The 24,755-nt window shown below is 37.6% G+C and overlaps 1 protein-coding gene across 1 annotated transcript in view; it reads left to right on the top strand.

Annotated features, from left to right (window-relative positions):
* ABCB11 (ATP binding cassette subfamily B member 11) overlaps positions 1–24,755 on the top strand; it is a 100,368-nt gene that overhangs the window by 62,841 nt on the left and 12,772 nt on the right. Inside the window, exons 16-21 of the mRNA XM_069080192.1 lie at positions 6,324–6,482; positions 17,756–17,860; positions 17,963–18,124; positions 19,613–19,816; positions 21,218–21,459; positions 23,271–23,427. Coding sequence (XP_068936293.1) covers positions 6,324–6,482; positions 17,756–17,860; positions 17,963–18,124; positions 19,613–19,816; positions 21,218–21,459; positions 23,271–23,427 — 1,029 coding nt within the window. The remainder of the gene's footprint in view (positions 1–6,323; positions 6,483–17,755; positions 17,861–17,962; positions 18,125–19,612; positions 19,817–21,217; positions 21,460–23,270; positions 23,428–24,755) is intronic.

Here is a 24,755-nt window from a genome sequence, read left to right as displayed (position 1 = left end):
CCAAATACATAAAAGGATGTGATTGAAGATCTAGGTTCTCTATAAAATTAGAAAATATTGATTTTGGAGAAGATCCATAATTACTGGCCTGCACATTTCACAGTGATACATAAATTACTAGAAAGAACTTTACAAGCTTACTCTCAGGCAAAAACCTGATTCCTCTTTTCTTAACAGAAGTTATCACATATATTCTGCTAAAAAATACGAAACACGTCTAGTACTAAAAGATGAGAACATCATTCACCAATTATATCTTTTGTACTTTATTCAAGCAATTCACAGATTGAGGAATTAAAAAACCTATAAAACCTTAAAAGAAAAACAGCATATAGGTTGAAGAACAACAAAAAAAGAATGTGCTAGAAAGTGCTAGGGGATTAAAAAGCAATTTACTAATAATTAGGTGATTACTGATGAAGCCACTCAAAAGTACTATGAGATTTATATTGTTTTTATTGATTATCACAAATATATGTATATATACATATACAATAGACCCAAGTATAATGAGAAATCTAGAATATATAATGTCAACATGCAATGGTTTTCTCTATTTGATATGTGCCACTAATATAATAACATCAAGAGCAATTGACAGAAATATGACATTGTACAGAAAGACATTTGAAACCCCTTATGGTCCACCCAATCTTAAGCTCATCATCATTGCCCCAAATAGAATTGACAAGGGCTTCAAAGTTTAAAAAGGGACTAATACCAAAACATTTTTATTAATAACTTGATGTACATGGATAAAAGATCCATAAGAAAAATTTAAAAGACACATATTAAGTGCTTCTCTCTCTCATGAAATCTTTCTGCAATGATATCAGAATGTCATTTGGGCTTGATAGGTATAAAATTCTCAATAAATGCCAAAGAAAAGTAGATGCTAAAGCCCAAATGACATTCTGATATCATTGCAGAAAGATCAAACTGAACCAATGAATGCAGGTAATCCTTACATAACACCTTGGTCTCTACTTGGCAATACACACCACACACAGAACTATCAAGGAGAAATCTGAAACTACATGTCCAGAGTCTCATTAGCATCCTAAACTTAAATCTCAATGAGAAGAGCAAATTAATTGCAATTAATACTTATGCAATACCAGTCTGATAATATAAAATGGAACTATAACATAGTTCATACATAACAGATTTGGAAGGTATCCTAACTGAAAGTTAAATAAAAACAAACAAACTAAAAACAAAACAAAACAGAGATCTCTGGAAGTTTTTACACTTCTTTCAAAAGGAGAAAGAGGATTGATAGAAACTATTGGAGAGAGAAACGAATGTTAGAAACTTACAGAAATGTTTTTGTATGAAAAATGTTTTGTAGTTGTGGTCATATAGGTCCTGGGTTTGTTTTGGCAGGTAGATTCCCAAATATTTTATAATGTCTACAGTAACTTTAAATGGGATTTCTCTTTCTATCTCTTGCTGTTGAATTTCATTGGGAATATCTAGGAATGCCAAGCATTTATGTGGGTTTATTTTGTATCCTGCAACTTTGCCAAATTTATTTATTGTCTCAAGTAGTTTTTTACTTGATTCTTTAGGATTCTCTAAATATATCATCATATCATCTGCAAAGAGTGATAGCTTGGTCTCTTCTTTGCCTAATTTGATTCCTTTGATTTCTTTTTCTTCTCTAATTGCTACTGCTAGCATTTCTAGTACCAGATTGAATAAGAGGGGTGATGGTGGACACCCTTGTTTCACCCCTGATCTTATGGGAAATGCTTCTAGCTTCTCCCCATTACATATAATACTTGCTAATGCCTTTAAGTATATGCTACCTATTATTTTAAGGAAGGCTCCATTTATTCCTATATTTTCTAATGTTTTTAATAGGAATGGATGTTGTATCTTGTCAAAAGCCTTTTCTGCATCTATTGAGATGATCATGTGGTTTCTGCTAGTTTTATTATTGATATGATCAATTATACTGATGGTTTTCCAAATATTAAACCATCCTTGCATTCCTGGAATAAATCCTACCTGATCAAATGTATTATTCTTGAGATAAGTTGCTGTAGTCTTTTTGCTAGTACTTTATTTAGAATTTTTGCATCTGTATTCATGAGGGAGATTGGTCTATAATTTTCTTTCTCTGTTTTATCTCTTCCTGATTTAGGTATCAGTACCATATTTGTGTCATAAAAAGAATTTGGTAGAACTCCTTCACTAATTTCCCCAAATAGTTTGTAGAGCAGAAATGTTTTTGAAACAGCCAGGCATCACTGTGCTGAGCAATAGTAAAGGCTGACCATGAGTATACGTACTTTTGGAATTGTCAAAAATGGCAGACTTCTGAAAAGAGTCTATGAAGGGACTCAGAGTAGAATTAAAAAGCCTTCCATGGGCAGAACACAACCAATAATAGAAACCAATAAAGTAGCATTGAACTAATAGTTATGCAGATTTGTTTATAGAAAAGGAAAGGTTGATTATGGGAGTTGAGGACTAAGAAAGCACTCCAAGAAATTACAGGTGTATTGTAATCCCTAGATACTGAGAAATATTGATCATAGATAGATAAAGCAGAAGACCTTTGTGGGCTGGAACAAGTAACAACTTGTGTAGAATCTGGTCTATGGAGCTTAGCATGGAGACTAGGAAAAGAGCTATATTTTCACCTGATCCTCAAAAATTGAGATAAAGGGGAAAAAATTAGATTTAATCAGACTGACTATGCTAATAATGTTCCTAAGAAACTCCAATTAAGATGGAATTGTCAACCCCAGTCTGTGGGTGACTTTTTCCCCCTCTTCCTGTTATTTCAGGGTATGAGTCCAGAGATCAGAATGAACTTCCTTTGAGTCATTCTTTAAAATGTACTCTCTATATAATTTCATTTTCTTCATTGTTCTCGTGTGTATCTTAAATTAAATTCAATAAAATCTCTAAAATGGGGGGGGGCAGGGCTAGCGTTCTACTGTTTTAAAAATTAACAGCCAATTCTTTGTTTTTCTTCCTCCTTTAGTCCATGTTTTAGGCTAATTTCCTTTTCAGTTGTACTTCCATCAAAGGGGATGAAAGAGGGAGGGGAAAAGGATATGATACTTTGATGACTGAAACTCCCTCCAGCAGTGCTGATCATAACCTGCTTTATGTTCTCATTGGGTATTATGCTTCTCCATCTCTTTCTAGAAGTCCTCTATAAAAGAAACACCTAACATACTGGATATTTATCTCTGTTTCTTTTACTATCTCAAGGTTACAAATTGATGATAATAGCTGTCCATCTCTTTTCTTTCATTCTTGTTGCATGACAAACTCACCAACTCATATATTTACTTGATAAAAACTTTTAAACACCATTTCTAGGTGCTAAAAAATATTATACAACATCATTTACATCTATTCTTTCTAATATCTCTAGGGCTATGAGTCAGAGCAATTTGCTAAAATAGTCTTTTGGATTAACTGTGGATTTAGCTGTTCTTGCTGGTCCAAAACCTCATTAACATCCTAAACTTAAAGCTCAATGAGAAGAACAAATTAATTGCAATTTGGTAGTCAATCTTTTGTGTGTGTACCGTGGAATTATTTGGAAGTTCAGTGAAGCTTATGGACCCTTTCTTTGAATAATGTTTTTAAACTCATGAAATAAAATACATAGGATTACAAAGGAAACAAATTATATTAAAATAGTTATAAAATATTTTTAAAATAATTCACTGATCACAAGACCACAACCTCTGGCCTTCCAAGGTGGTACATGTCTATAATTCTTATAACTGGGGAGATTGTGGCTGGTAGATTTCTTGAGCTCAAGATTCAGAGACACAGTAGGGCTAAAGCTGATCCTGTGTCCATACTAAGATTAGAATCAATATGGTGAGTCCCTGGTAGAGGGGGACCACCAGGCTGACTAAAGAGGAATGAAGCAGATGAGTTCAGAAATGGAGTGGTTCAAAATATCCATGCTTATCAGTAGGTGGATCAAACCCATTAGTAGACATTACACCTCCAGACTACATGAATGAAATAGAGAGATCCAGTATCCTCCATTCCCCTTCAAAATAAAGGAATTCCTGGTCTAGAGACATGGTTAGTTTCATAAGTTCCTTTGAACTCTAAGGAAATTACCATCATGTTAAGGTGATGAGTGGTAGATCCAGAAAAGTACTATCAGAGATTGATTAGAGCCTGGCTAGCATCATTAAGCAAACTGTTTGGTTATTCTATGGTCCAGTAGCAAATATCAGACAGTCATTTGAAATAGTATAACAGTGGACACAATTCAACATGGTAGATAATTCTGAGGTGGAATAGCTGAGCAAGCAGAAAGTTTATGTAAGAAAATGAGCAGCAAGCAAATACAAAAGGAAGGAAAATATTAAAAAGTGAGATAACATGAGTGGATACAATAGTAATGGCACCTTTAGTCTAAACTGTTTTCCTTTATTACACTTAAACTGTGGGTATAATTAAGAGAACGAGTTTTCTATTTGCTGGTTTTGAACTAATGAACTAGTTTTCTATTTCTGTTTTGTTTCTGACTTACTAAATTAGAGGGTCATGTATAAAATTATTTGAAAATTCTTCCCTATTTAAATCTGGTATTACATTTATGAAATAGAATTCACTGAATAGTTGTTTATGAAAGAAAAAAATGCTGATTTTTATCGACAAAAGAAAATGTGTTTTAAAATATTTCATTAAATTTATATTAAATAAGTTTATTTTATTAAATTAACCAACTTAATAAATTTATTAATTCATATTAAATTAACATGCTATCTACATTTTTATGTTATATGTAATTGGTGTAAGATCCAGTGGGAATATGAGATAATATTTGTAAAGTGCTTAGCACAGTGTCTGGTACATAGTAAGTGCTTTAAAAATGCTTATTCCCTCCCTCAGTTTTCCAGGAATAACAATTAGTAAAGTCATGAGTCAACAATGATCAAACTGGGGTTTTATAGATACTGATTCTATTATGAAGGAATAATTTGTAACTCTGATATCCAATATCTGATGAAAGGCATAAGTATGTTAAAGTAATGGCTAAACCCTAAACCTAGTTAAGAAATATGAGATGTGAAAATTCAAACATACTATCATTTAAGGGAATTAATGAATTATATGAAAACATCTTTTCCTTAAAATATATAGCTGAGTTTTAATCTTTCCATTAGAAATATAAACATACTCATTTCTCAGATATATAGAGAACTGAGTCAAATTTAGAAGAATATAAATCATTCTCCAATTCATAAATGGTCAAAGAATATGAACAGGTAGTTTTCAGATGAAGAAATCAAATCTATAGTCATATAAAAAATGCTCTAAATCACTATTGATTAGAGTAATACAGGTTAAAACAACTCTGAGGTACCACTTCACACATATCAGATTGGATAATGTGACAGAAAAGGAAAATAACAAGTATTGGAGAGGATGTGGGTAATTTGGGGCACTAATGCATTCATTGTCCATGAAGTTGTGAACTGATCCAACCATTCTGGAGAGCAATTCGAAACACAATCAAACTGTGTATACCTTTTGATCTAGCAACAGCACTACTAGGTCTGTATCCAAAAGAAATCTTTAAAAGGGAAAAAGACCTACATGAACAAAAATATTTATAGCAGCTCTTTTTTGTGGTGGCAAAAATTGGAGATTGAAGGAATGCCCATCAAGTGGGGAATGATTGAACAAATTGTGGTATATGAATGTAATGGGACACTATTGTGCTGTAAAAAATGACAAGTAGGTGGATTTCAGAAAATCCTGAAAAGACTTACCTTAACTGATGCAAAGTGAAGTGCATAGAACCACGAGAACGTTGTACACAGTAAAAGAAAAGTGTGATAATCAATTGTGAATAACTTAGCTCTTCTCAGCAATAAAATGATCCGAGACAATCTGAAAGGACTCATTTTAAAAAAATGATATCCACATCCAGAGAAAGATCTGACATAATCTGAATGAAGTTAGAAGCATACTATTTTCATTTTCTTTACTTTTTTGTGATTTTTTTTCCTTTTGGTCTGTTTTTTCTTTCACAATATAACTAATATGGAAATACATAACTTACATCAAATCAATTATTATTTTACAGAGGGAGAAAAAATCAAAAGTTTTTTTAAAGGAATGTTAAAAATTGTCTTTACAAGTAATTGGAAAAATAAAATATTTAAAAAAAGAATTATAAGCAGAATCATGTTTAATAAACTTAGTCATCATTTCTGCTTAGTCTTAGCTAGCAGTAACTCCTAAGTGTATATACGGTAGTATATGATATTTTCAAGTAGTTTCCTGATTTAATAATGACTATAACCTTTTCTTACCTTAAGGATCATCCTTCTGAAGAAAAAGTTGAACCCGCACCAGTTAAGAGGATTTTGAAGTACAACATTCCAGAATGGCCTTATATGCTTGCGGGTGCCATAGGAGCAGCTCTGAATGGTGCAGTCAATCCCCTTTATGCTCTTTTATTCAGCCAGATTATTGGGGTAAGAGGTTATGCATTTATATTTTGTCCTCTAGTCTCTTTGTTTCTATATCATTAGAAGCACTCTTCATCTACATGCAAAAAAGAGCCTCAGGAAATTGCTAGCTGTGCCTTCTTCTTTCTTGCTGGTTGTGAGTTGTAATTTTTTTCTCAACAAGGAGAATATTTTTCCTCCACTGAGAACATATAAAGGCAAAGTAGAGCTCTCTCATTTGGGCTTGCATTACATTCACACAATCAAAAGGTCTGTATAAAAGATATCAGGAAAGCAATTTAAATAGTGGCAAAAGACAATTTGCCTACAAAGCAATCAGACCAGAAAATAGGGCAGACAGTCTAGAGAGTACAATGTCATTAGTATCCAATGGAGGTAATTTCCTTCCTTGTAGAATGGTAGAAGTGAAAAATATAACTTGGTATTCAAATTTTGAATAATTTTTGTGCCTGCGGCCAACACTCAGGTCTAAGCTGAATACATGCAGGTGATAAAGGGGAAGAGGTAATGAGGGTATAGAGAGATCCTGGATAAATGAAATATAAAAATAATTCCAAGTTTTCATTTAGGCAATTGTTTCCATCTTTTCTTCTATCAAACTTTTACTGTTGCTCTCTCTGCTAAAATTACCAATAAAGTAAGTGCAACATGGTTAAAAGAAAGAAGATAGGTCATACTGGATTATTTGTACACTCTGCTAATTCAGTCATCAAGATATTAGTCTTGGTTTTTATTAATTTGTTTGGTACTTTTTAAAATCTATCTCGGTCCCTCCCTAAACACCCCTTTACTTCACTGAGCAGATTACAAAAAAAAGAAAAGAAAAAGAAATCTCTATATAGCTACAAATTTTCACATTAGACATATAAAAAACAACAAATCTCTCTACATAAATACACATTTCCACATTAGACATGCATTTTGAGATCATCATCTGTCAGAAGGTGGGTGGCATGTTTGGCCTCCTGGTTTATCATTGTGTTGATTAGCCCATTATATAGTTTTGCAAAGTTTTTCTTGGTAATACTGTTATTGTTGTAGAAATTTTTCTCTTACTTCTGTTCACCTTGCTTTGCCTTAGTTCATAGAAGCTTTCACAGAAGTTTCTTCTGAAATTGTCCATCTTTTCTTAAGGCATATTCATATGTCACAATTTGCTCAGCCATTTCCATTCCCCAAAAAGGAGGATATGTCCTTACTTTACAATTTCTGGCTACCTCAAGAAGAGATACTATAAGTATTTGTGCACATGTAAATCTTATTCCTCTTTTCTTTTATTTCTTTGGGGGACATATGCCCTCATCTTTTAAAGAATTTAGTCTCCCCACTGCACGAATCACTTGTTCATACACTGGAAAGCATTTACAACTGGCAGAAAAGCATAATTGGAAGCCTCAGGGAAAAAGAGACTTTAATTTGATTCTCTGGTCAACTGAATCTGTCTCTTTTTCCATCTTAGGAAGAATGGTATAATAATGGCATAATGGAATATAACTGAATCTTTCTCTGTTGCTTCAGGATCTTTGCAGAGTCTTTGAAAATCAGTCTTCATTGGACAATGATATCTTGGGAGCTCTTCAGATTTTTATGTCATAGACCTCTTTGGCAGTCTGTTAAAGCCTATGGGCCTCTTCTCGGAAGAATATTTTTAAATGTATAAAATAAAGTACATAGGATTGCAAAGGAAACTAATTATATTGAAATTTAATTATAAAAAAAACACCCGATGTACAATCAGCTGCAGGTGGGATAGGAGATATGTCTGAATCTTTATTCTCCCCAGGACATTTTCTTAAAAGAAAGAGCACAGTTCAAAATAATGATAATAGCCCACATTTATATTATTGCTTTAGAGCTTTAAAATCCTTTTCTTGTAACAACCTTGAGAAGTAAATAGTGCATGCTATTCTCCCCATTTTACAGACAGTTAGGTGGCACAGCGGAAAGAGCTCTAGACCCTGGAGTCAGAGAGACCTGAGCTCACCTCTGGTTTCAGATACTGACTGTGTGATCCTGAATAAGTCACTGAACCCTGTTTGCCTCCGTTTCCTCATTTATGAAATGAGCTGGGGAAGGAAATGGCAAACCACTCCAGTATCTTTGCCAAGAAAACTCCAAATGAGGTCACAAAGAGTCAGACATGATTGAATGACAACAGCAACAATATTTTTCCCATTTTACAAATGAGAATAGTTAGTCAGAGACATTGTTGTTTACCCAGTCATGCAATACAGTAATGACAGTTGAAATTAATGTAGCACTTTAAATTTTGCAGATAATTTCCCCCATATTTGTACAACATAGGTATTTATTCCCTATGGGCTTGATACATATATTCTCATTACAAATTCAGAATGGAATCATTAAGGTCAAAAGTGCTCCTATGACACAGATGAACTCATCTGAGAATCATCATAATGCTGTGACATTGGTAATATTGTGCCTACATAGTATTATTATGCCTATTTTATAGATGAGGAAACTGAGGTTCTGAGAAGTTAAGTTACTTGCCTGTGGTCCCACCACCAGTAATTACCAAGGTAGGATTAGAACCTAGATCTTTCTCACTTGAAGTTCAACATTTTATGCCTTTTTCTCTCCATTGATAAGAAGTTTTAGAGCTGAGACTTCAACTCATGTTTTTGACTCCACTTCCAGTATTTACATTGTGCCAAAAAACAGTTTTTGATGGTTCTGATTAGCTGAGTTCTCACTATATAGTATGATGAAAAGAGATGATTCCTAAACTATTAGAGCTAGAAGGAAACTTCACATTCATCTGGTCCAGCGCTCTTGTTTCACAGATGAATAAACAGAGGTCCAAAGGAGTAAAGTGGCTTAGCTAAGGTTGAATGATGATGGTGATAATGATGATGGTGGTGATGATGACGATGGTGGTGGTGGTGGTGATGATGATGATGATGATGATGATGATGATGAAGATGATGATAATGGTGGTGATGATGATGGTGGTGGTGGTGATGATGGTGGTGGTGGTGAAAATGATGATGATAAGCAGAATAATCTGTATAGGAACCCCGATTATCTAACTCCAAATCCTGTGCTTTTAAAAACTAACCTACACACTGGTTCGGGAATTCTACTCCCAATTCTGCCATTCCCTAATTGCATCACCTTGGGCAAACTACTTCATCTCTCTCTGAGCCTTGCTTTTTTTTTCATCTACACAAGGAGTAGGTTGGACTTTTGCTGCTGAATCATTTCATCATATCCAACTCTTCATGACTCCATTTGGGGTTTTCTTGACAAACACACTGGACTGGCTTTCCATTTCCTTCTCCAGCTTCTTTTACAGATGAGGAAAATGGGGCAAACAGGGTTAAGTGACTTGTCCAGGCTCACACAGCTAGTGAGGCCAAATTTGAACTCAGGAAGATGAGTCTTCCTGACTCCAGCCTTGACATTCTATCCATTGTGCCATCTAATTTCCCTAGAAGACTTTCCATCACTGGCATTCAGTGATTTCCCCCTTCATTTGCCCAAGGTCAGGGAATCGGCATAGGAGAGCAAGTGCCTCAGCTTGCAGCCACTGGCCATTGGTCTCCTTGAGCATTCTGCCTCCTGGTGGTAGCAAAATCCCCTAGCTCAGATTTTGATGTAACAATCAACTAGAACAGAGTAGAAGATGCAGCTTTTTACACAGTCTGAGACTGTGGCATCTTTCCTTTGGTGCTGCAGGAGCAGGGCAAACAGCCAGCTGGTAGAAAGAAAGAACCCAAAGTCTCTTCATTGGTAACAGTCCAGTGAGGCTGCATCAGCCAAGAATCTGGTGCTCCAGCAACCTCTATTGTCTTCTCTCTTTGCTAAAGATGATTGTTTCTGGTTGTCCCTGACAGGGCTAATTAGCATGTACATTTTAAGAACTGCATGTTGTTTTCATACTCGAGGTCTAATTTTCCAATCCAGAAAATAGCCAATTTATAAGTGAGCCACTTTCATCCTAGTTAAGTGATGTATGCAGGATGTGTTTGGTGCACTGATACTGCAGTGTGGTCTGAGAACCCAGCCAACCAAGCCTTGGGAGCTGTTCAGAGCTGGGTTCCTAATCCGGATAAAACCTTAGCTCAGTGTGAAGCATCATTTGTCAAGTGACTGACTCTCTTTCCCTGGATCTCATTTGGCTGAATAGAAAATTGGCCCCAATTCCTCCAAAACAGATGTTGCATCTTCAGCCCCACATCCCCAGCTACCTAAGTGACCATTCTGTAGTAAAGATGCCTGCCCAGGGGCTCAGCAATTAAAGATAGGGTGAGCTGGAAACTGTTAGTGACAGGAGGGAGGTGCTGTATTTGTTTTCATAAAAGGCATTTTCTTGGACTTGAAAACATCATCACACGGTGGGCAGTCAGTGTGGATTTTAGATGAGTATTCACCAAGTGTCATTACAATGGATTTTGCCAAGTTTGACTCTTCTCCACTGCACACTCCTGCGAAGCTGAGTAAGGCTAACAGGAACAGAGAAAACAAAGGGAAATCACGGAGTCTCTCTGTTTGAAATAGTAGGGTCTTCTTTATTGAGTAGCAGCCAGTCATGACCTGTGTGTCCTTCCTTTGGCAAATCATGGATCCTCTCATCTGTAAAATGAGTCTATGGGATTAGATCAGCTCTGAGTCTCTCCTGATTCTTACATTCTATAGTTCTAGGCTTCTAATAGCTGGATCATAGCTCAGAGGAAAGGGGTATCTACATTTGAATAATACTGGCACACAAGGGGACTAAAAGAGGATTTCTTAAGATCCAACCAAAGCATATTTGTTTTTTCCCCCTGAAACTCTTCCTCACTGAACAATGGAACTATGTTATGTCAAAAATGGGAGAAAGTCCCTGTGTTATATCCTGAGAACAGACCACGTGTACTCATCACAAGAAAAAAGGCATGGGACCTTAGGAATGCCAAATTCTCTTATTTTACTAATCAGTTGGAAAAGGAAAACGTTTTACTTAGACTCCACTGATTTGGAATTTGTGACCATTTGGTCAGGGACTGTGCTGAAAGGTTATCTATACATGATTTAAATATCCACATACCTCCATATTAATATAACTAAGACACAGAGCCTGGCTTCAGGGAGCTTATAGTTTACTAGAAGAGTAAGATTCACAATTATGACATAATGAGAATTGAAGAGTTGCAAAACAAAGTGTAGGTACTTAATAAATGCTTGTTGACTTGACAAAATGCCATGTGAACATTAAGGAGGAAGGTTTCATGAAAGAGGCATCATTTGAGTTGAGTTTTAAAGAGCGGCATAAGGCTTGGACCTCTGATTTCACCAGCATAGAGAACTCCACTATTAGAAATTTCCTTGTACTAATCAATACAGGTTGGGCCATTGTCTGCAATTCCATTGTCTTTGAGAGATACCTAGAGCACTGAGAGAGATGTACTGACTTGCCCAGGGACACACAGTCTTTCATTGTCACAGGCTAGACTTGAACTCTTAATGACTTGTGGCTTAAAGTCTGTCTTTAAAGAATTGGCAGGATTTTGGAGGGAGTAGGAGACATATGGAGAAGAAGGCATTTTGAGAAGACACTGGGGCAGGAGTAAGTAGGGGACACTGTAATCCATTTCAAGTGACTAGACTGCTGTACTCAGAAAGACCTGAGCTCTGTGATCCTAGGCCAGTCATTTAACCTCTATCTGCCTCAGTTGTCTCATCTGTAAAATGGGGATAACAATAGCACATACTTCCCAGGGTTGTAGTGAGGCTAAAATGCTAAACATTGCAATATGAAAGCGCCACATAAATGTTAGCTATCAGCAGAGGGACAGAATGTCATCAGGAGAGGACATAGACAGAAGCATAGATAGGGCATCAAGACAAGAGCATAGAATGTAGAGAGGGCAGTTGGCATGAGATTGCTGAGATCCTTGAATGTCAGTCAAAGGGGTCTTACTTGAACAAAACAGACCACAGAGAATGCCAGATTTGTGGAGCAAGGGTCTGGTGTGACCAAATCGAGGCAAAGGAAAAATTATTCTGACTGCATTATAAAGTATGGATTGTGTTAAGGACACAGACACTCTGCAGTCCTCCACAGTTCCTCTCCTCTACTCTGAATCCTCTGAGCATGCTGAGATCTAAACAAACTCATTTAGGATTCAATGTGCCAATCAAATACTGAGTGTCTGAAATAGCTGGCCATCATGGTCCATAAACAGCTGACTCACTCAGTGGGGAATCAGCACTAAGACTAAATGAGTGTTTATACTCGTTCTGACAATTTGCCATTCACTCTCCTGTCCTCTCAGCATCCCCAACCAGGAGGGACAGACTTCACAAACAGTCAAGATCCACACAGGCTGCTCCCACTTAACACATTTACACAAACATAATACAAAATACCAGGCAGGATTAACACTATCCAAGGTGCCCACTGACCAGGTCCTGTCCCTGTGTACTTTCTTCTTGGCCTAACAAACACCATTCGCACATTGTCCTTCATCATTCCATTCTGACTCTTCAAAGTTCACAAAGTACTGGACTTGTCATCAGGGAGAGCAAAGTTCAAATCCTGCCTCAGACATACTTATTAGCTATCACCTTGAGCAAGTTATTTAACTTCTCAGAGCCTCAGTCTCCTCATCTTCAAAATGGGGTTAATAAGAACACCTGCCTCACATAGTTGTTATAAGGGCCAAATGAAATGGTGTAAATAAAGCACTTTGAAACTCTAAAATACTGCAACAATATGAGTGGTCGTTATTCATTAATAGTAGTAGTAGCAGTAGCAGCAACTGCTTGCCAGGCCTCTCCCACTACTTCCTACAGCCAGGGGCCATGGATACATGCTAGCTGCTGCTTTGTAGCCCATAGGAGTCTTCCTCCCCATCCCAAGCAGCTGCAGAGTCTTCTCTCATTGCTGCTGACCACGTCACAGTGAAAACTGGAGTCAGGAGAGAGGAGAGCTGTAATCTGTTAAAAGGCTTCTTTACCATGTTTTTTTTTTTTTTACAGACAGTGATGAAATCTATACTAGAATAATGACAGTGGGAATGGAAAGGAGCTGGGTGGCTGGGTGGCAGGAATTGGTAACTAGTTAGAAATGAGTTGGGGAAAAGAGATTAGTCAAAGACAACCCTGAGATTAGAAACATGGGTAACTGAGTGAACACCACAGATAGAAATAATTAAATTGGGAGAAACAATTATGGAGACAGATAATAAAACTTGATTTTGAATGTGGGAGGTTGAGGTGATAGTGGGACACCATGGTAGAAGTTTCTTATAGGTAGCTGAAGATGCACCTGGATTTTAGAAAAGCAGTCAGGGTTAGACATCTAGGTTTGTGAAGCAACTGCATATAAGCAGAGAGTATAGAGAAAAAAGGATTTAAGAACAGACCATTGGGAAACACCCCAAGGGTCAGGCAAAGGATATTTTACTAAAGCAAATGGTTTGATAAGTTATTTTAACACTGTAATCAATTTTGAGAGGTTTAAATTATTTAAGAAAATAAAATGCTTTCAGGTACTTAAAATCTATCATAGAAATGATTGATTATCTAATTAACTGAATTATTTCAAGAATCTATGATCTCAATGGCCAAGGTAGATTGCAACCCATTTATATTTAAGGACTGATGTGTCTTAGAAAGTGGCCTGAGGCTCAGAGAGATTAAGTGACTAGAGTAGGGTCATAAGTTAATAAGTGTCACAGATAAAATTTGAATCTAGATCCAAATTCAGCATTCTACTCTATTGCTAATTGCAATAATTTTAATCTATATTTAAAGTGGATCACACTAACATTTTGTTAGTCTGGTTTTAATGGCAATACTTATTCAATAATGAAACTATTTCTTTTTTTAAAGTCTATAATTTAAACTTTTTCATTCATTCAAATTTACCTTTATGCTAAAATAGTCAATGGGATTTTTCCACACGTGGAATCCATTTCATTGAATGCCAATGTGTCTTAGTAAAAACCAAAGATAGCAGGTCTTTGGATGTTTGTGTAGCAGTGGCACTTCTTAGTTTTCCCTATTCCATAAGATATTTGAGTTCATATCTATCATTAAAATTATTCCCTTCTGAAGCTGAACTCATATGACTCACTTACAAACTCCATTATACTCTGAAAAATAGATGGAAACTAAGGTGAATGAATTAGGGTTGTTAGGACTTAGCCTATGCCATAACCTACAGACTTCCCATTGGGAATAAATTTTTTTTTAAAACTCACTTGTTAAGTGCTTATTATGTGCCAGACACTATGCCAAGTACTGGGGAGTCAGATGCAAAAAGTAAGACAGTCTCTGCCCAACCAGGAGTTTATATCTTAATGGGGAGATAACATATAGTGGAGCATGGTGACCTAGAAGGGGTGTTTTGGTCTGGGAAGTCACAGAAATGGTAAACGAAATCATAGGCAATTGATTAAATCTTCCTTCCCAGAAAGGAAAGAGTTGATTGATCATTGTTCCCTGAACTAGCCCAAGGAAGCATGGCTTAAATAGGCTGGTGAAGCAGCAACGTTGTAGGTCCAGTGAAGAGCTATACATATGGTGGATTTGGTCTGGCATTGGTTACTACCAGTCAGAAGCCCAGGGTCGGGGGTGGGGAAAGGCGGTGAAGCTGGTATGGCAGGCTGAGGTGGCTTTTAAGTCACAAGCAACTTGATTTGCTAGTTAATTGTAAGTTAATTGTACTTTAAATTGGTGCTTTGGGGACAGGGAAGGAAATAAATCAGAAGACAAACTCTGAGGGATGCATCGAAAGGAAAGAATGGAACACTGTCATAGCAATGTAGAAGGATAAGGGAATGTGTGAGTTTGGACACTAACTTGCAGTTCAGAGACCAGACAACACTTCGCATGGTGCTGTTCTCTTCCCAGATACCACTGTGAAGAGGAGCATTTGATTTTGGAACAAAATGCCCAATTTTTCATAAACATAATATTCATTCATTCCACACATATTTCAGTTCCCACACTGTGTAAATCACTGGCCAGTTCCAGTTAGACAACACTTCTTTCCTTCATCCCTCCGTCCCTTCCTTCCTTCCTTCCTTCCTTCCTTCCTTCCTTCCTTCCTTCCTTCCTTCCTTCCTTCCTCCCTCTTTTCCATCCTTTCTCCCTCCCTCCCTTCCTTCATCCCTCTCTTCCCTCCTTCCTTCCTCCTTTCCTTCCTCCCTCCCTCCCTCCCTTCCTTCCTTCTTTCCTTCCTCCTTTCCTTCCTCCCTCCCTCCCTCTCTTCCTCTCTTCCTCCCTTCTTTCTTTCCTACTTCCCTCCCTCCCCATGAGGAATCATACACTTAGATGTGGGTGCTTTGCCCAAAGGAATATAAATTTCTTGAAATAGAGCCCTGGAAAAAACAGGCTTTGATCACCCATTTGGGATACAAAAAAGCTATTTGACTATGCCTTAAGCCCAAATCTCACTGATCAGCCAATAATAGGTCCCAAACCAAACCTACCTTGGTCATTATTTGGGTTTTGTTGGCTCAGAGTGAGGGTAAATAGCAATTGTTTCTGTTCTGGCCAGAGATTCTGAGGGTCTTCCCTTCCAAGACTGACTTTTTTAAGTAGGTAAAAGAGGCCATCTTTTGCCTCATTTTTTACCTAGTCAATCACTGAAAGGGTGTTGCCTCAGACAAACTGAGACCTGGGAAAGACCTTAGATTAAAAAGGCCAAGGTCTCCCACTGTATCTGGGGCCATCTCCAGTTGTTCTGATCTGTATCTTGCCACTGAACCCAGATGACTGGAGGAGAGAGTGAGGCTGGTGACTTTGCACAGCCCTACCTCACTTAAATCCAATTCACTTGCAAGTCAAGACATCACCTTCCTGATGTCATTGGTCCTCTTTGAGAACCAAGGACAAACAAGTTCCTACACTGTGCAAAATCGCTGTATTATATACTATAAAGGGAGAAAATGCTCTCTATAAAGTATGCTTTTTATCTTCAAAGAAAGAAGGGAAAATAAAACATTTACATAAATAACTAATTTTATATAATATGTTAGAGACATCTGGGCAACACAATGTCACACTCATAGCAGGGACAGTTCACTTCTGGCTTGTGTGATCATAGAGAATGTTTCAGAGAGAAAATAGAATTTAAGTTGGATCTTAAAGAGGATAGCTAAAATTTTGCTAGGTGTGAAAGGCATTCTAGGGAGAGGCAATGAAATAAACAAAAGCATTGAAGTAGGAAATTGTGAGGTATGTTTTGGGAATAATGAATAGTCTGATTTATCTGGGGCACGTGATATATGTGAAGGGAAGTGGTAGAAGATAAAATTGGAAAGATAAGTTTGATAAAGACTGGGAAGGACTGTGAATGCCAGACCAAAAAGCGTATTTGATAGGCAAGAAGAATCCACAGGAGTTTTGGAGTAGCTGTGTGTGGAGTGAGGAGGGAGGGGGAAGAAATGTGATTAAAATTGTGTTTTAGGAAGTATAATCTGGATGGACTGGTTGAAGATAGAGTGGGTATTGTATTAATTATAAAAATAGCTTTATCCTAATATTGATACCCGTTCTAGTTACAGACAAGTTTAAGATTGACAAACATTTGCTGCTACTATTGGAAATTATTATATTGTTTAATGTATATATGGTACCTATAAAGTTTTAATAACAGACAGAGTCCAGATGGGAAATAAAAACATTATCATTGCATCTATCATTTAAACACACACACACACACAGACACAAACACACACATTATAAATTAATTGCATTTTGAGTACTATTAGAATAGCTTAAGTATTAAGTATTTATAGGTATTAAATAAGAATTAAAATATTTATGGATCTTGAAGTATTTATGAATATTAAATAAAAGTTGATCATAGACTCTAGGGCTGGAAAGGACCTTGGATAGCATCTAGTTCACCTCTTTCATTTTAGTGATGTTTGTAAGTGCTAATAAGAATCAGAAGCAGGATTTGAAGTCTCCCTGATTCTAAGTCCAGCACTCTGGTCCAGGCATGGGGAATTGTAAAATTTGGAGTCAGTCAAAAAGCCTCCCTTAAGGACCTAGAGGGCCACATGTGATCCCAAGGCTGAAGGCACCCCACCCCTGTTCTAGTTATTAGACTAGGCTGTGCTGACTTGAATATACTTCTTGTGGCATAAAGAAATAAAGTTAACTTTATAAGCATATTTATAACGTTGTACTTCAGGGTTTTGTTTTTAAGCAAAACCAAATGCTTTTAATCCAGAATGCATTTTAAAACATCTATAAACTTATTTCATTGGACATGTTATTTATGAAACATTTCTTTGATGTCTGTTATTTTCCCAAAGACTTTCTCTCTTCTTGATAAGGAAGAACAAAAGACTCAGATTGATGGACTATGCATATTCTTCATAGGATTAGGAATTATGTCCTTTTTCACTCAATTTCTACAGGTAATGAACTTTTAGTTAATAACATAAAAAAACTTTTTATTTAAAAAAAATTCCATCACTCCCCCCTTTTAAAAACCAGTCAATAAACTCTATGTGCTTTAGGGCTATACACTTGCCAAATCTGGAGAGCTGCTCACGAAAAGGCTACGTAGACTTGGTTTCCAAGCCATGTTAGGGCAAGACATTGGCTGGTTTGATGATGCAAAGAACAGCCCTGGAGCTCTGACAGCAAGGCTTGCTACAGATGCATCTCAAGTTCAAGCGGTAAGTCCTAGGAGAGTAGAAAGGAGGGGCTAGGGGAGTTCCAGGGGGAATTCTGTGCTGGATCTGTTCAAACATCTGTACATTTTCCAATGGTTTAGTTACTTGAGGGTCTGAGATGTGCCAAAGTCATATTTTCCATCAGTTCTAAGATTGGAAATGAATGGATACCATTCCATGTCTTTTGAAAGGTTCTTATGGCCAATGGTTGTTTTTTTTTTTTCCAGACATTGCAACCTCTTTTCCAAGTTTTTGAAATTCATATGACATGCTTAAGAGAGGAGAATTTGTCTGTGATTAGTGGGGCTTTGAGCCCAATCTTGGCAAACAAAACTCCAAATTCTCCAAGGTCATATGTTCCCCTGTTTGGATTGTGATTTCTGTAAAAGTAGAAGGCCTTTTCTACTCTCTCAGGCTCCTGGGGTAAAAGCCAGGTCAGGGGAACTGAGCTAAAAGAATGAGCAATCCTAATTGGTAGTTACCAAGCATGACAAAACACAGATTTACTCAAGGGACTTACTCTGACATGCTGGATGAAACAGCACATTTTTAAAAGTTAGACAGCTAGATTCCCAGCACTATTTAATTTGACTTGTCTCACTTAACTCAAGCACAAAGCCAGCATTTTCTAAGGAATCATTGCCACCCCACCCTACCCCTACGCCCACCACAAATTTATTCTTTCTGCTACTCATTTTATTATTTGTATTCATTTCCCAGGAAAAAGTTGGGAGAAAGCTTTCTCCTGACCCATGGGTATATCATATGACTGCTGTGAGGTCTTGTGAGTGTGGTAAATAATACTGATCAGAGAAAACAAAAGCAAGTGTTCTCTATTCCTCTCCCCAATCAAGAATCTTTCTTAATGGGTCAGTTTTCATGCCACTCTTACTTTTATAATTTCAGGAACCAAAGAATTCAAACCGTTGAAGGGGGACAGCTTAGCCACCTCCCAGACAGATAAAACTTCTAAGGAAATATGAGAAAGAAATGTCACAACATCCCTTATGTGCCCGTTCAGTGCCGTATAGCCTCTCCCATCCAGAAATTCTTCATTATACCTTAATAGAAGTCCTTGCTGGTTAGATCACATGGATTTACTTTTGTTTCTATTTCCATTGGGTGTTTATATTATCTGCAGGACATTTTAAATTTACTAAAAAAGGTTTGGTTTTTTTTTGCTTTTTGGAGGGCAATTGGGGTTAAGTGACTTGCCCAAGTTCACACAGCTAGTTTTTATGTTGTGTCTGAGGCCGGATTTGAACTCAGGTCCTCCTGATTCCAGGGCTGGTGCTCTATTCACTGAAGTTTGATTTTTAAGGGAATTAATTCTAGAGAACCAAAAACATATTGAATTTCATTTACTGGATTTATTTTAAAGTGAGTTAAAGCCATGCTGATACACGTTGATAATGCTTTGCATTTCTCGAACACATGTAATATATTTCCATATCATGATAATCATTGCCTTCTGTTGTGTTTGATTTTCAGGCTACTGGAACTCAGATTGGGATAATTGTCAGTTCCCTCTCCAATATTGGTGTGGCCCTGACCATTTCATTTGTCTTCAGCTGGAAACTGAGTTTAGTGATATCGTGCTTCCTCCCCTTCTTAGCACTATCAGGAGCCATACAAACTCGAATGCTGACGGGATTTGCATCATTAGACAAGCATGTCTTAGAAGCTACTGGTCAGGTAATTTGGGGAAAAGGTGATGTCTGAATTTCAAGATCACTTTGGACAAACAAACAAATAATCAGGCAGCATGTTAGCTATGCACAAATAAGGAACTTTCTGAACTACAAAATGTCTTACCAACCCAAAAAGTTCCCACCAACCCTTCTCATATTTTCTAGTGTCCTACTTTAGAATTCTGCTGCCACTGATTGCTATAAATATGCATAGATAGATGGGTCAGAGGTTCAATCTTCTTTGAATTCTTATGTTTTTAATTTTTTAACCAGTCTATGTTTTTTATTATTATATCGAGGCAGCTAGGTAGCTCAGTGGATAGAGTGCTGGACCTGGAGCCAGGAAGACCTGAGTTCAAATCCAGCCTCAGACACTTACTAGCTGTGTGACCCTGGACAAGTCACTTAACCTCTCTTTACCTTAATCCATTGGAAAAAGAAATGGCAAACCAGTCCAGTATGTTTGCCAAGAAAACCCCATGAACTGTACTGTCACAAAGAGTCATACTGAACAGCTGTGTTGATTTTCATGGGTAGTTAGGTCAGTCTTTCTATCAGACAGACTGCAGATATAGTCACTCTAATAAATATCCTGAGCCATAGTATCCACATTCACACTGTTAAGAGGGTCATCCCTTTGGTTTCTGACTTGTTGCAACCAACTTCTGGTATGCAAAAGGAAAGGTCATCACATGGTTGTCCATATGGATGTGCCATTGGTGTGTATAATGGGAATGGGAATTTGAAGATCTTCCCTGCCCCTTAATAGACCTAGGCGGGAGATTGAAGATCTCCCCTGCTTTGAAAGTAAACTCTGCCCCCTGATAGGCTGAATGTAATCACATGGGGCCTGTGATGAAGGGAATTTGCTGAAGGGTACAGCAGAGCCCACAGGAAGCTTCCCTGCTATGAAGATAAACTCTGCCCCTTGCTGGGCTGAATGTAGTCACATGGAGCCTGTGATGGGAAGAGTTTGCTGAAGGGAAGCAGAGCCCACAGGAAGCTGGTAGTCAGAGCTAGCCAGATTCTGGGGAGGGAGGGTGCTCATTAAGGAGATAGAGAGGTTTGTGACTAAATATTGATCTTGTATTGGTTTGTGGGAAGGCTAAAGGATGGCATGGCTCTCAGCATTATTATGGTTTCTAAATATATTTGGTACTATAATGGAATAGGATTACTGGTTTTGGAATTCAATTTTCTGGTGTCTAAAAAATACTTCAGTTCTGTTGTCTACCTGGAGAATCTGGTATATTTTGCCATTGAATGTCATGAGTCACATTATAATCACGGTCTTTATCGTGATCATGGGCGCTGTAAATATTGTGTTGGTGCTACAGTGTGCCAGGAATACAACAATCATTTCTTCTCTCTTTTTCATTTTCTCTGAAACTCTTTTATTCTTCAGATTTCTAATGAAGCCCTCAGTAATATCCGCACAGTTGCTGGGATGGGAAAGGAAATCCGATTCATTGAAGCGTATGAGAAAGCGCTGAAAAACCTATTTAGTACAGCCATCCGAAAAGCAAATATCTATGGATTATGCTTTGGTTTTTCACAGTCCATAGTATTCATAGCCAATTCAGCCTCTTACAGATATGGGGGATATCTGGTTTCTCATGAAGGACTTCATTTCAGCTATGTCTTCAGGTAATATTTGTACACCATATCTTTGAAGGGGGCAATTCTAACTTGGTCAGCGAAGATTAGACCAATGAATGCAGGCCAACCCTAAAATGGTATTTAGCAAGCTGTTTCAATGATAAGTACACTTTCATTTTCTGTTAACTTGCCAAGAGGGGAGAATTTCTAGCCAATTGCTCTCATTTAGAGACAGCAAAAATCAGCAAAGAGAAAGGGTGTTTGCCTCATAACTAAAGCCTGCCTGTGATGGCTGGAAATGTGTGATTTTGACCTCAAGTTTCCAAGACTTAGGGCAGCTAGGTGGCACAGTGAATAGTGTTGTACCTGGAGTCAGGATGATTCATCTTCATGAATTCAAATCCAACCTCAGATGCTTACCAACTGAGTGACCCTGGGCAATTTACTTAAGGCTGTTTGTTTCAGTTCCACATCTATAAAATGAACTGGAGAAGAAAATGGTGACCCTCTTCAGTATCTTTGCCAAGAAAAGCCCAAATGGGGTCATGAAGAGTCAGACACAACTGAAAAGCTACTAACCATTACAGGGCTTACAGGAGCCCAAGACTGAGATTTCAGAGAGTATCAAGTTAAAGAGAATCAGATAAAACATTCCTGATGGGATTGAGCTGTTTGGTGGCTTATTCCCTGGGCCAAACAAAATTTTCTGTATGTTCCATCTGGTTTGGTCTCCAGTCAAAGGATCTGGTTTAAATTCTGCCTCTGATGTTTCCTGCATCTGTGACCACAAACAAATTGCTTAGCCTCCCTGAGCCTCAGTTTCAGCATTTGTAATATAAAAGGCATTGCTTCTGATGCTGCCACCAGTTTTATATCTACGATTTTCTTTCTCCTCAGTAAAATTTCCCTCCTCCTCAGTAATATTTTCTGTGTTTACAAAATGGGATTTTAAAGTAGCCACTGATGCTCTAACATTTCTGCTAATGAAGCCATGCCAGATTGTTTGAGCCTGGAGACAAACCCACCCACATAACCATGTCCTTGTCCTCTCACTGCTTCATTATAGACTATGCAGTTAGGATAGAATGGGGAAAGGGCATCTTAGGGCAAAAACCTGTCTATACTTAAGTCATGTAGACAAAAGCACAGGCAAGAGCAAGGTCTTGGCACAGGTCCTGCTGCATTTGGCAGACTATATGCTATTTCTATGGATGTCAATGGCTATACTCCCCAGCTAAATTATACGATCCTTAATTTTGTCTTTGTAGTAGTCTGGGGACTACCATAGGACCTTGAAAATAGTTGTTTCGTAATAGACATTTGCTGATTGATTCTATTCGATTGAAAGTTCTTTGGGAACAGGGAATGGGTCATTTTTATCTGTGCATACTGTGGTGAATTTCTGTGAGGACATGCATAAGCATCTCAAAGGATTGGCAGGCACTGTTGGGTTGTAATGTTCCTTGAAGGGATTGTCCATAATGATGAGAACATGGAGCCATTAGAGTTCTATATCAGGGGTTCTCAAATTGGGGTCTATGAACTCCAAAGTGAGAGGGGGGAGTCCATGGATAGATTTCAGGGGGTCCACGAATTTTTATTAATTATATCTCAATATAATTGATTTCCGTGGTCATTCTATGTGCTTTATATCATTTTGCAGCTTAAAACATTATTCTGAGGAGGGGTCCATAGTCTTTGCCAGATTGCCAAAGGGGTCCATAAACACACACAAAAAGACTAAGAGCCCTTATTCTAGAGTTTGTGAATGTCAGTGCATAGTAGAGTGCCTGTTATGTTGTGGATACTTTTTAAATATTTCCTGAAATAAATACATTTTTCTGTCTGGGTACCTATAGGGTGATCTCTTCAGTGGTGATGAGTGGAACTGCTCTTGGAAGAACGTCTTCTTACACTCCAAATTATGCTAAAGCTAAAATAGCTGCAGCACGGTTTTTCCAGCTCTTGGACAATTGTCCCAAAATCAATGTCTACAGCCATGCAGGCGAAAAGTGGGTAAGGATGAAAACAAGAGTGAAGATGGTAACACTTAGCTTGGTCATTGATTCCACCTTGGCAGCCCAGCTCAGTCTATAAAATCCATGCATTTTATAAATTCATATCCATTCAAGCGAATTTCTCATCATTGAATTCATGCCCATGCAGAAGGGAAATGAATTACATCTTCCTTTCATAGCAACATATCATGCTTGGATTAGGATATGAAACATACTGTTTTAAACTCTATGTAATGTTAAATATGGGCAGCTAGGAGGTGTAGAGGATAGAGTGCCCACCCAGAATCAGGAAGACTCATCTTCATGAGTTCAAATCTCTCCTCAGACACTTAGTAGCTATGAGATCCTGGCCAAGTCACTTAACCCTGTTTGCTTCAGTTTCCTCATCTGTAAAATGAACTAGCAAAGGAAATGGCAAACCACTCCAGTATCTTTGCCGAGAAAACACCAAATGGGGTCATGGGAAGTCAGACATGACTGAAAATACCTGAACAACAAGAATTAAATATTTTTAATCTGAAGATAAATGAAAGCAGATGCGCTTGTCATGTTTCTATTGAAGTTGTTCTAGTATGGAATTCTGAAATCTATTTATCATCTAATAATATTGAATTATGAGTGGTAGTATGACATTATTGTTAGAATGCAGGCCTTGGAGCCAAGGAGCCCTGGATCGAAGTCTTGCCTGTGGCACATACTGCCTTGGTGATCCTGGGTCAACAGTTACTTAACCACCCAGTGCTCTAGTCTAAGCAACTCTCTAAGAATTGCAGAGAATCATCCTAAGTTAATAGAGGAAGTTTCTCACCAAGAGCTGCTTTATACCAAAGAAATCACAGGTTGAACATGTCATGGTAGATAGAGAGGGGGATTGGAGTCAGGAAGACCTGAGGTCAAAGTGAGTCTTTGGTACTTTTAAATGTTGTAACCCTGACCAAGTCACTTAAACTTTAGCCCCAATTTAATTTAACTTTAACCCCAATCAGCTCCCTAAGATTTAACTTGAGTACCATGTAAACTCTTAAGAAATTAATCTGATCTTTAAAAACTAGGATCATGAGACAGCTAGGTGGAATGATGGATAGAGTACCAATACTCATATTTTCTAGTGTCCTACTTCAGTGTTCTCCTGTCTCTGACGGCTATAAATACACATAGAGAGAGAGGCCAGAGGTTCAATCTTCTTCATTTCTTATTTTCCAAAAAACCAAGGGTTTTTTGTTTGTTTGGGGACCTTAGGTTATATTTATCATTATATGGGGGTACAGCTAGGTGGCTCAGTGGACAGAGTACTGGGCCGCAGTTGAGAGGACCCGAGTTCAAATG

The sequence above is a fragment of the Petaurus breviceps genome, unplaced genomic scaffold (genome assembly GCF_028583685.1).
Source record: "Petaurus breviceps papuanus isolate PSGF00001 unplaced genomic scaffold, PetGlider_PUasm1.0 91133, whole genome shotgun sequence".
Lineage (NCBI taxonomy): Eukaryota > Metazoa > Chordata > Mammalia > Diprotodontia > Petauridae > Petaurus > Petaurus breviceps.
Note: the sequence above shows the minus strand (reverse complement) of the source record. Positions and strands in the feature narration are given on the sequence as shown.